This window comes from Echinops telfairi, unplaced genomic scaffold (genome assembly GCF_000313985.2).
Source record: "Echinops telfairi isolate 266 unplaced genomic scaffold, ASM31398v2 ScPeMD7_4;HRSCAF=17, whole genome shotgun sequence".
NCBI lineage: Eukaryota > Metazoa > Chordata > Mammalia > Afrosoricida > Tenrecidae > Echinops > Echinops telfairi.
Genome location: NW_022103900.1, coordinates 21,069,592 through 21,080,805, shown reverse-complemented (window position 1 = coordinate 21,080,805; position 11,214 = coordinate 21,069,592). Strand labels below are relative to the sequence as shown.

General features: G+C 38.0%; 1 protein-coding gene across 3 annotated transcripts in view; it reads left to right on the top strand.

Moving 5' to 3' along the window:
• Nucleotides 1–11,214, top strand: part of KCNJ3 (potassium inwardly rectifying channel subfamily J member 3) — a 160,333-nt gene that overhangs the window by 115,425 nt on the left and 33,694 nt on the right. Inside the window, exon 3 of one of the 3 annotated variants that reach the window (XM_045298796.1) lies at nt 6,890–7,033. The exons of the other annotated variants lie outside the window; for them this stretch is intronic. Within the exon in view, the coding sequence (XP_045154731.1) occupies nt 6,890–7,005 (116 nt within the window). The 3' untranslated portion in view covers nt 7,006–7,033. The remainder of the gene's footprint in view (nt 1–6,889; nt 7,034–11,214) is intronic. 3 annotated transcript variants of the gene reach the window in all.

The window sequence follows — 11,214 nt, the reverse complement described above, 5'->3', positions numbered from 1 at the left end:
TACTTTCCTCTTGTCCCACTATCATGCTCAGCCTTCATTTGGGTTTCAGTAATTCCTCTCAGTTACATTGCCCTTGATCATGCCCTACCAGGCCTCCTCACCACTGATTTTAGATCACTTGTTTTTCCCTTGTCCCTGGGTTTGTTTACACCCACTTCCTTTCCCCCTCTCCCATGTCCCCCTGGAACTGTCGGTCCTGTTGTTTTCTCCTCCAGATTGTTCATCCAGCCCATCTTATCTGTATAGACCTGCAGAGATTATCATATACACAAAAAACAAGACAGAGCAAAACAAAGCAACAAAACAAAACAACAACAACTCAGAACTAATGACACAAACAAGAAAAGCCTGTAAATAGTTCAAGTTCTGTTTGTTGACCTTTAGGAGTGTTTTCCAGTCGAGTCTGATGGGGTGCTATGCACTGGCCCCAAAGTCTATTTTGGGTATTCCCTCAGGACTACATTTCAATTTTTTTTAAGTGGTAACCAATTCAGAAAAATAGATATTTGGAAAAAGACAATGTTTTACTGACCTATCCTCGTCTATATGCATGTTGTTTCTTTCAACAACTAGATAATTGAATTTGACTTTTACAATTTGTACGCTACGAAATCACCAGCGTGCTGTCATCCCGTGGATGCTAGCTGAGTTAGGCACAAGGGACAATGTAACTGACAGCCAGTCATGTGAGCATCAGCATGTTTGTTTCTGTCCTTCTTGCCTTTCATCCTCAAGGGAGCAATGTGATGGGTCCAGATGGAAGCTCCATGCATTGTGGGTTTGTTTCACAGCTGAGGAGCAAGGGGCGAAGGGCCTAACACTCTTTAAGCAAGCAGACAATCTTGTAGCAAACAGAAAACAAGCAGATGCCCTCTCACTGGGGAGTGAGCAGTTACATGGTTGTCACCTTGTGGTTGACTTGGTGCTTAGTTGCTTATGTGACCCACTGGAAAAACTGCTTAGAATCAGGGACTAGCTCAGCCTTCTAGAATGATGCACTCAACCTGTAATATTGCCTCCCCCCAAATCCATCCCAATCTCTCCATGTTTAGGGGCAACTCATATTTTCTCATGAGTATGTCTCTCGTAGGCTACATTCATTATCCCAATCGAAAGAAAATGAAGCAAAATAAATTCAAAATTTTTGTTGTGCCATTTACTTTAAGGCTACTATTGACCACAACTCTTAGGTAGGCTCCTCAATGGTAGTGGGCTTGGTTCGATTTTGAAATTTTGAGGTCTTGACTCCATGTAGTGGGAAAGGGCCAACATGAAGTATTTATCTCGTACATGCCCCTGGATCTTGTGCTCAGCCAGTTGAATAAATCTCACAGTAGGGCTAAGACAGCAATTCATGGGACTTTGTCTTTAAAGTCACCATGTTGACTTCTCCTCTTGGGCAAAGCAATTCAATGCCAGTTAATAAGCCTCAGAAGCAGAGTCTAGCCCATTGTCTGATTCTATTTAGAATAAAATCTACTTAAGGTTTCTTGTGTTTTTAAGTGATTCCTCAGGCCTCAATTGTTAGCCAAAGGAAAAGTTCTACTCTGCAGGTTTGCTACAAAACAAGCATTTGTTGTAGATTCATTCTTACTCGAAGTGAAGTCATGTATGTTATAGTAGAGCTGTGCTCCCTAGGGTTTTCAGTGGCTGTTTTTCAGGTCACCAGGCCCCTCTTTCAGGATGGCTTTAGATGAACTAGAGCATCTAACTTCTCAGCTAGCGGCCAAGTGCATTAACCATGTAGACTACCCAGAATCAAAACCAACCTCACTGCCATTCAGTCAACGCCAACTCAGAGTGACCCTGTAGGACAGAGTAGAACTGCCCCTGTGGGTTTCTAAGACTGTAAGTTGTTACAGGAATAAAAAGCCTCATCTGTCTCCCTCAGAGCAATGTTGGTAGATGCCTACAAAGCAGAAGCAATGCCCCTCTCCCCACCCCACCACCCCTAAAAGAAAAAATCTCTAAGGAGAAAATATCTCATGTAATCCCAAAACAATAAGCTTGAAAACATATATGTAGTACCTGTTTGAAGAGCATAACAGCCAAGTGGCACCGTGTATGTGCACGTGACAGCTACTCATGAAGATCGGTGTTTTGAATCTTCCAGCCACTTCAGGAAAAAGGTGTGGCATTCTGCTCCCGTAAAGGTTACACTCATGGAAACCATACCGGACAAGCCGACTCTGCCCATAGCCTTGTTCTGAGTCAGAGTGGACTGGACAGCAGTGGGTTTGGTTCCAGTGTTTGAAAAGCATCACAAAATATATAAGTGGCGTTTACTTTTACCTTTGATAAATATTTATTGACAGACATTGTATAGAAGAAAATGTGAATGCCTTTGTCTGGGATGCAGAGACTCAATATTATAAATACTAAGGTGAAAATGCCCCTCTAATGCATCTCTAAGAGTCATTCAATTCTAATAAAAAACCCAGTAGTTTCTTCATATTATTTTTCAAATCAGTAAACCAATTTTCTATATGAGCTTCCAACTCAGGCATATATGTATATATAATCTAGGAAATTCTGACAAACTGCCTTATCATTGTGTGTAGGAAACAGCATGTGTCCTAATTGTAAGGTGAGAAAAAAGAGTAGAGACAAACATTATAAATAATATATATTATATATGTACATACATTTTCTAATAATTATTTAAAAATGTCTTCCAAGACTTTGGTAGTTTCATTGTTTACCACGGCAGCTTCCTTTGAATGCTGAAGGAGTTCTTGAATTCCCTTGAAAGACACATTTTAAAATTTGTGTAAATTGTTTCATATTTCTTGGAGAAAACAGACTTCACTGTGTAATAGTAGTTCCAAATTTTTATTTTTCAAATAGAACTATTGGTTTTAAATATCTGTGCTGTTATTATTTATTCTAGTTTCTTTTTTTCTCCCAATTCTTACAGTTACAGTACAGTACTGGTAGCTGATATGAGGTCTATTAAAATTTATTTTGATTCATCTTGGGCCTCACATAACCAGATGGAGAAGTATTAAGATAATTTGAGTGTCTGTAATTTACTTTGTCAGGTCATTTATCAAATTGCCCATGAGTGAAGATGGAGAAAAATTTGGTAAAATTATTATGAATAGTAATAGCCTTAATCACAATTATTCAGTACTCCCTGTGTGTCTGCCATAAGTTAATGTTTTACATGCAGTATCTCCATTAATCCAATCATTATGTAGTAACATTTTGTTTTTCAGCTGCAGGAACTGATGTTGGTAAGAATAACTCATTGAACTGGATAACTGGGCTAGTAACAGTCTGGAACTTACATTCCATCCTAAGCACTGTGATGGATGTCTGAAGAGTTCCTTTTGTATATTCAGTAGCCAGAGCCCATCCATATAGTTTCTCATCTCTCTGCCCTGAGGTGATAACTTTGCCCTACTTCCAAGTGTAAAGGGAAGTACAAGGGTCTTCTTCAAGTGCAAACCACAGGTAGCCCTCTGAAGCCCACATAGTCTGGTGCCCTACCATGTAATCTGCATATACCCCTCCAAGATCCCTCTAAGACAGAGGTTGCTATTTGTTTCCCTGTAAGTTTTTGAAGCATAGTGACCTTTCGACCTTCTTTTCTTCTCAGACTTAGGTAGAACAAATAACTCCATTAGGATCTAAAATATAATGAACTACCTTTTTTTCCTTACGGTCAATTCTGATACAGCATAGGTTAAAATATATGAAGGGGTACCCCCCAAAAAAGTGCAATTGCGCTGGGCAGAGCTTTTATAGTATGCATTTTTCCCCTGCGAGGTGAGTATTGAGCAACTTGCTCTGAGTTAGTGCACCCAGTGGCATCGTCTGGGAAGGTTCTCACTGGTCACATTGAATTTTTTTGTAAAAGCAATTTCACTAGACCCTTGCTTTTGTGATGACTGATTTAAGAGAACAGTGTGTGGCTGTGAAATTTTGTTTCCTGCTCAGAAAAAAATGCCAAAGAAACAGTTGTGATGTTGAACACAGCTTACAAGGGCAGCACTATGGGAAACACTCATGTGTATGAGTGGTTTGCTTATTTCAAAAGAGGTGAAATGTTGATTGATGACAAACCTTGTTCTGGAAGGCCATCAACTTTCCAAATGGATGAAAACTTCGACTTGTAGTGCATTTGGAGTCCATTCCAACAGGTCAGAATGTTAATCCAGCTTTCTATTTAGAGGTTCTGAAAAGATTGTGTAATAGTGTAACGTCTTTTTTTGGGTCCAAGAATGCACAGGGACATGAAAGGACAGTGATTTGATGACATAGCAGAGGTGAAGATAAAAATGAGGGAGGTGCTGTCAGCCATCCAAACAGATGAGTTTGAAAAATGTTTCCAATAGTGGAATTTCAGATTTGACAAATGTATAAAGTATAGTGGAGAGTACTTATAAGGTTGTTTTGTAAACAGTCTGCTACAGATAAGTGCTCAGGAGACATGGAATCCAGGTCAGATAAACCCCTCAGGAACAGAAATGGGAGTAGCAATATCAGGAGGAGAGGGGGAAGGTGAAGGGAGAAGGGGAGGAAGGGGGAACCAATCCCAATGATTGACACATAGCCCCCCACCCCAGGAGGGAGAACAACAGAAACGTGGGTGAAGGGAGACAGCAGATGGTGTAAGAAATGAAATTAAGAATAATTTATAATTTATCAAGGGGGCACGAGGGTGAGAGGGGGGAGGGAGGGAAAAAAGAAGAGCTGATACCAAGGGTTCAAATAGAAAGTAAGTGTTTAGAAAATGATGATGGCAACATAGGTACAAATATACTGGATACAATTGATATATGTATTGTTATAGGGCTGTAAGGGCTCCCAATAAAATGATCTCAGACAATTTAAATACATAGCTTTGAAAAAATATTACATTTTCGGGGCGGTACCCCCTCATATAGGCTAACTTGCCATTGTTTAAAATAAATGGCCTACGATTTGAACTAGTTTTATCAATTGTGTAGTAAAATGTGAAATAATGCCTTAGATGACTTTGATATCTCCTGGTTTTAAATCTAGAAAAAAAACATGAAAGGTCTTTAAATATTCCATGGAAAGTGCATATTATTAAAACATTGCACTTGAATTTCAAAAAAGATGCACCAAATGAAATCTTAATAATTTGATATCATATCTCTGAGCAGCATCCAGTGTGAGGCCCTGAGCAGGATAAGGCAGTGTTAAAATAGCCCCATCAGAGCAACACAAATGCTAAAACTAAAGTAAGGGCAAGCATAAACTTATTATGAAGAAGGATAAACCATTGATACTTTACAAAAAGATTTTTAAGGACAATGTCTCCCCAAAAGTCAGCAATTCACAAATGAACAACTCATTTTAAGGAAGGAAAAAACAACTGAAGTTAAAATCCTCAGAAGCAAACCATCCATGTCGATTTTTGAGGGGTGAAACAATCTGGTTTGTGGCCTAATTGAAGAGACCAACAATTATCAACAGAAGTAATAGCCTATATCACGGACACCCATTTGGTTTAACTCACACAATTTTGACTGAAAGATTAAATTTGAGCAAACCTTCTGCTGCATGAGCGTTTTGAGAAAGTACTTAAGTGTTAGAGAAACAATCCAACAAGTAACTCTACACCTGTGAGCCCTTCGGATTCAAGACAGTACTCGTCCTCATTCCTTTGGTCAAAAAAAAAAAAAGGGCAATTAATTTTGTGAGAATTTCCAAGAGAAATTATTTAATGTCCACTTACAGTCCTCATTTGACTCTGTCTTCTTTTTGTTTCCTACGTTTCAAATCCCATCGTGACCGTACAGGTCAGAGTAGAACTGTCCTTTGGGTTTTCTAATGCCGGAAGTGCTTTACAGGAGCAGAACAACCTCGTCTGCATCCCTCTATGGTTCAGGTGGGCTCTAAGTGCTGACCTTGCACTTGGCAGCCTAAGGTGTAACTCACAACATCATCATGAATGTCTGTGATGCCAGTGGTGGGTGAACCTTAAAGTACATTTAAAGAGCACCCACTTTTACTCAGTTAAAATGCATAAAAGGCTGTATAGATATAGTTCAATTCTCATAACCCTCAGTTCTTTGGGATAGAATAGCTGAAATCACCACTTGCAAAAGTATCTTGAATTTAATGGAGTTTATGTTGAGAAATAAAGTTGTTTTCTTTTTTACCTTTACCTTTTAATTCCATGAAGGTTTTGAAGTCCCCTCAAATATAACCATTTTTATTGATTTTTTTAAAGTTAGCCCCTTTCCCTTAGGACAAAATAGTAAGGATGTAGGAGGGTTTGCATTAATGAACTCTGGTGGCATCTTCTTCACATATAAAGAATAATTCAGTACCTGACACCTCCTGTGTCTGAGATGAATGAACTGTCCCTATGACAACATGCACTCAAATTAGGTTTACATACCCAGAGAAGAAGTGATAACTTGGAGTCTTCTATAATGAGCATATTAATTATATATATATATGCCACTTAATATCTTAGCACTGAACCTTACTCTAAATATTTCTCTTGAACTAGACAGCATCACTGATTCTAGTCCCAACACAATCTTTACTTTTTCAAGATTTCTGGCAAAATTACTTCTTAAAGCATGTTTTAAAACGTTATTAATTTGCTGGCAAAGTTTCTTGAGTTTTGAAATAAGATGACACAGCTCCATTCCCAGAAGACACATGAAGTGCCAGAAAGCTTACATATATATATATGATAGGTACACTAGTAGTATAAATCCCAAATCATTTGTAAAACATAAAAATAAAACATGTTAATGAAAGGAATCCCTCCATACATTGAGTTTATACAATTTTTGGTTCACTTTTCAATTGTTTCTTTTGTAATTATCCCAATAAAAAGCTTTCAGAGGTCCTAAGTGAAATTAGGTAACCCGTGTCACCATGTCCATTATTATGAAAGGTGCTACCCTGGAATGCTTAGACATCTTTGTGAAGTCCCAAGAACAAAGCATTAACCAAAAGATTGGGTGTAAAACAGGAAATTCAGCAAACAATGTTTTCAGAAGCAAAATGTAATATTGGAAAAGAAGACAACCATAAATAGGTAAGTCATTTTAGAGACAGCTCTATCTTTTACAAACAGGCAAGGCTTGCCTATTTATGACCTGTCAAATGACCAGGAATGGCTGGTGAAGCCCCCAGAGGTTAAGGAACGCATATTGAAAGTATGAGCCACCTAATTCATTTGACTTTTGTGTAACACAAGTATTTTCCTCAATTTCATATATCTGTATGAACAAGTCTCAGCTTTCCAGTATATGTTTTAAATATAACTGAGTTCTAACAAGATCACATTGATCTGCTATGAATAATACACTTGGATTAAAAAAAAAATCATAGCAGCTAATTCTGCTCTAAAGGTCCATGTGTTAGTAATCAGTGATCATAAACAAGATTTGCATCTTTAGTTTATATTTTCGCTTTTAGAACTACAAGAGACATTATTAATGTTGATTGTGCAGTCAGCTTTCAACAGTGTCCTTTGCAATGTATTTCTAGGTTTATTACACATGCCAGTGTTCACCAAAAAGAATCAATGCTGAATAGATGGAAAATGTATGAGCAAACCCAGTGTTGAGCTTTGCAGACTTGTGTTTCTGTATATACAAAGGACTTACTATCTCTCTCTCTCTCTCTCTCTCTCTCTCTCTCTCTCTCTCTCTCTGTTGAAGAGAACTGTCTTCTTTTGTAACCTCTTTCTCCGTCATTCAAGTTATAAACTTGTCTTGGGCTGTCGCCCTGCAGGTATCCCGACCTCAACTCCTAATACTCTTTGCCTCACAGTCTGCCCTTCTGCCACTCTGTTAGTATTAGGTGCAGTCAAGTGGGTTTAGGACTCCTAGTGACCCTCTCTGACTGAGTAGCACCGCTCTATAGGCCAGGCCATTCTCCCAGGCAACTGCTGGTTGGATTGGAACCACTAGCCATTTGGTTAGCAGCCAAGTGCTTAACGTGCAAAAAATTTTTTCGCACGTCCTATCATTGCTCATTCCTCAAGTTCTTTCTGCACTGGTGCTGCTCAGCTGAAACTTGTTTTTCCAGATATTTTCATGGTGTCCTTCGCTCACTTCTTTCAGGTCTGCTCCTCAGGTATTTCCTGAAAGCCCATCTGCAAATGCGTGCGGCCACCACATCATTTTATGTGTCTAGGTCCACCTTAGCACCGCCCTCCTGATGTTATGCATGTTTGTTTGTTTTTCATCTCCCTTCTCCCATTATCATGTAAATTTCCTGAGGGTGTTACTGTGTGTGCCTGGATCCTCAAAACTATTTCTAAACAAACAATGAGAAAATCCTTTATTAGAAATTCAGAATACGTTTTCGTGTTAGGGAATACCCTATCATGATTGAACCGAAAAATGAAATCACTTTGGAAAGTACCTGAAGTAAGGAAGCTAAAAACGGTTTTACCTAATACTACATAAAAGAAAATATTGATTGTTGAAATACTATCAAAACATTTATTTAAGTGGTACACTTTTTTCCCCACTACTAACTGGAAAGAAACAAAAAATCAATCTGTCTTTGTAGGGCTTTGCTTGTTTCACGCTTGTGCCCGCTGTCTGTCACAGGACGTGGACGGATAAATGCGATCTTGAACAGAATGGGGTCCTCTTCTCGTTTGAAATCAACTCGTTTTACAGCTACAGGAACAGGTGGAGTTATAAAGGCATTGAAAATGTGTTACAATCAGTTATACACATGGTATTTAATGCAAATAATTATGTATTGGCCGGTTCTATCAATAGTGTTCTCTACAACGTTGAGTAATGCATAGAAAATTTTGGATAGAACAGAAAATGTCACAATAAATAACTCTTACTAAGCTTACCCTTTATTAGTTTTGGACAAACAGATGCCTCCCTGGAATGACAGTAATATATGTGTTAATAATTATTCAGTGAACATGTCCATGTAAAATTCAATTTTAGGCCTTTTATCCCTATTGCAATGTCGCATTGACCTTTGCTTTCCTTGCTAATCACAGTGTCTACCCTAAAGAAATTCTGTGAGGGACTTTAAACAGCTCTGGGGCTTTGATTTGCTCCCCTGGCAAGTCTTTTGGCCCTGAGGCATTATGTCATATCCATGTTAGGCCTCTGTTATAAAGGTGATTAAAGTGAGAAAACAGGATCATTTCAGTCCATTAATTGCAGTTAAGATATAATCTTTTCCTTTCACCTGCTAATAAGAACCTGTGTTTGGTTTTCTTCTGATTAATTTCATATTCCTTTTCATCCTAATAATAACCTGCAATCTGCTGCCTTAATCATGATAAGCAGTCTCAGATCACTTTATCTCATCATGGTGTTGGATAAACACTTCTGATTTAAATTTCAATCGTTCCACATTAGCAGTGCTGATATGAGCCTTAGATGTCTGATGGAAATCCTACACAGGGAATACTTGGTAATTAGTTGTTTCATTGAGGTTTATGTTCAAGCTATAGTTAGCTCTGTGCCAGAAATCTGAGGCCCATAGAGAAACACAGGCCAAGTTGGTGTCATCATTGCCGGTCGCCTATTAGATGTGTCATAAAAAATACAATTAAAGTCTTTCTGCTGGGTGATCAAATGGTTTAAAAACCTTACAGAATTTTAGAATCATGGACATTTAAAGATGATACAGCTCTATTTGGTTATTTAATCAACCTCCCACCCCTGCCCTTCTCTTGTGTGATTGTTCTCTTAATGCCATTTTTGATTATTTTGTCTAATCCATTCAAAATTACTTGGTCCACAAGACTTTTATACTTCCCCCAGGAGAACTTTCCCTGCTCTAATAGATTTCACTGTGGGGAAGTACTTCCTAATGGTAGCCTGGTTCCCTCCCTTAGATCCATGCTGTTTTTGCGTGGTAACCTTTGTTTTACTGTCCGTCCTTTTCTGTAGCTTGGCTGCAACCCCAACCCCAAATAAATATTGCATGTATACAGCAGAGATTCAGTATATGAGCATCAGCCATCTCATCCCCCAAAATATGTTTTATGGAAGATATCTTGGTCTTCTAAATCCATATTTATTAATCAACTAAAACAATTACCCTAATTATGTTTTTGACAGCTATGTGTTTTGTTATCATTCAGTAGTTACCACTAGTTTAAGTATAACAGAAATCCCAAAGCACTTGAGATTTAGCTGCAAAACCTCTTTTGCTTATTATTTTGTGAAATTCCACTGAGACCCACCAGGCTCTCCAGGGAAGAAAGATTGGACGAGCTGCTCCCTTAGATATTTATGAGCCTCGGAAACCCCACATAGGGTTACTATTCGTCGGAATCGATTGACAGTAGTGGGTATAGTTTGTGTAGGGGTGATGTCAGCAAATATTCACTGTGTCAGTTTCCCTCAACTCTTGTTCTTTTTGTTTGTATTTTGGTCCCTTTATATACCTAGTTCACGGTCCTTCGTTTCACACCCACTCCAATGACACTGATTTATTGAAAGTTCTAAAACAATCGGTGCATATAATGTCCTATATTTTTACCTCATCTGATTCTCCGTAGGGTGTTATTTCATTAGAACTGGAAATTGGATGCAAAAAAGACCTTGGTTTATTTTCTGTTGTTTTTTTAAAAAATATTTCAAGGATGGTGCTCTGTGTGCATTATTGTATCGTTCCAGGTAATATAAATTACCTATGAGTTTCATTTTAGTGATACTGACACATTGAGAGGTGATGATTGCAGCCGATTGTTCCTTTGTAACTTTTCTGCTTGTGGCTTTAGTTTCCATTGATAACCCTTGCCTGAATCATTTATTCAAATGGGGTTGGGAATGATAATAATTTTTCAATTGAGTCATCCCTTTGCAATTTATGATCTGGAACCATTCTGTAAAGAAAAAAATGATACCCTGGTCTTCCTGAAATTTGGTTTTCTCCACTTAATTGTCAATTTTTAGAATGAAAGGTTGGTGTTCCATGTAGCTCCTAAAGTAACTAGAGCTCTTAATTTAATTAAATTTTTTTGCTTGTATAATTTGTCTCTGTGAAAGCATACATATTTTTCAGTATCATTGTGAAATAATGGATTCATATGTTCACTGTTCTAATTAGAGTACACTCAGTATTTTCAATGCTCAAATTCTTCATCTTTGATTAGCACTAAGAATCCAACTGGCCCCTGTGTCATTTTTTTTTTTTAACATTTTATTAGGGGCTCATACAACTGTTATCCCAATCCATACACACATCAATTGTGTAAAGCGCATTTGTACATCGTTT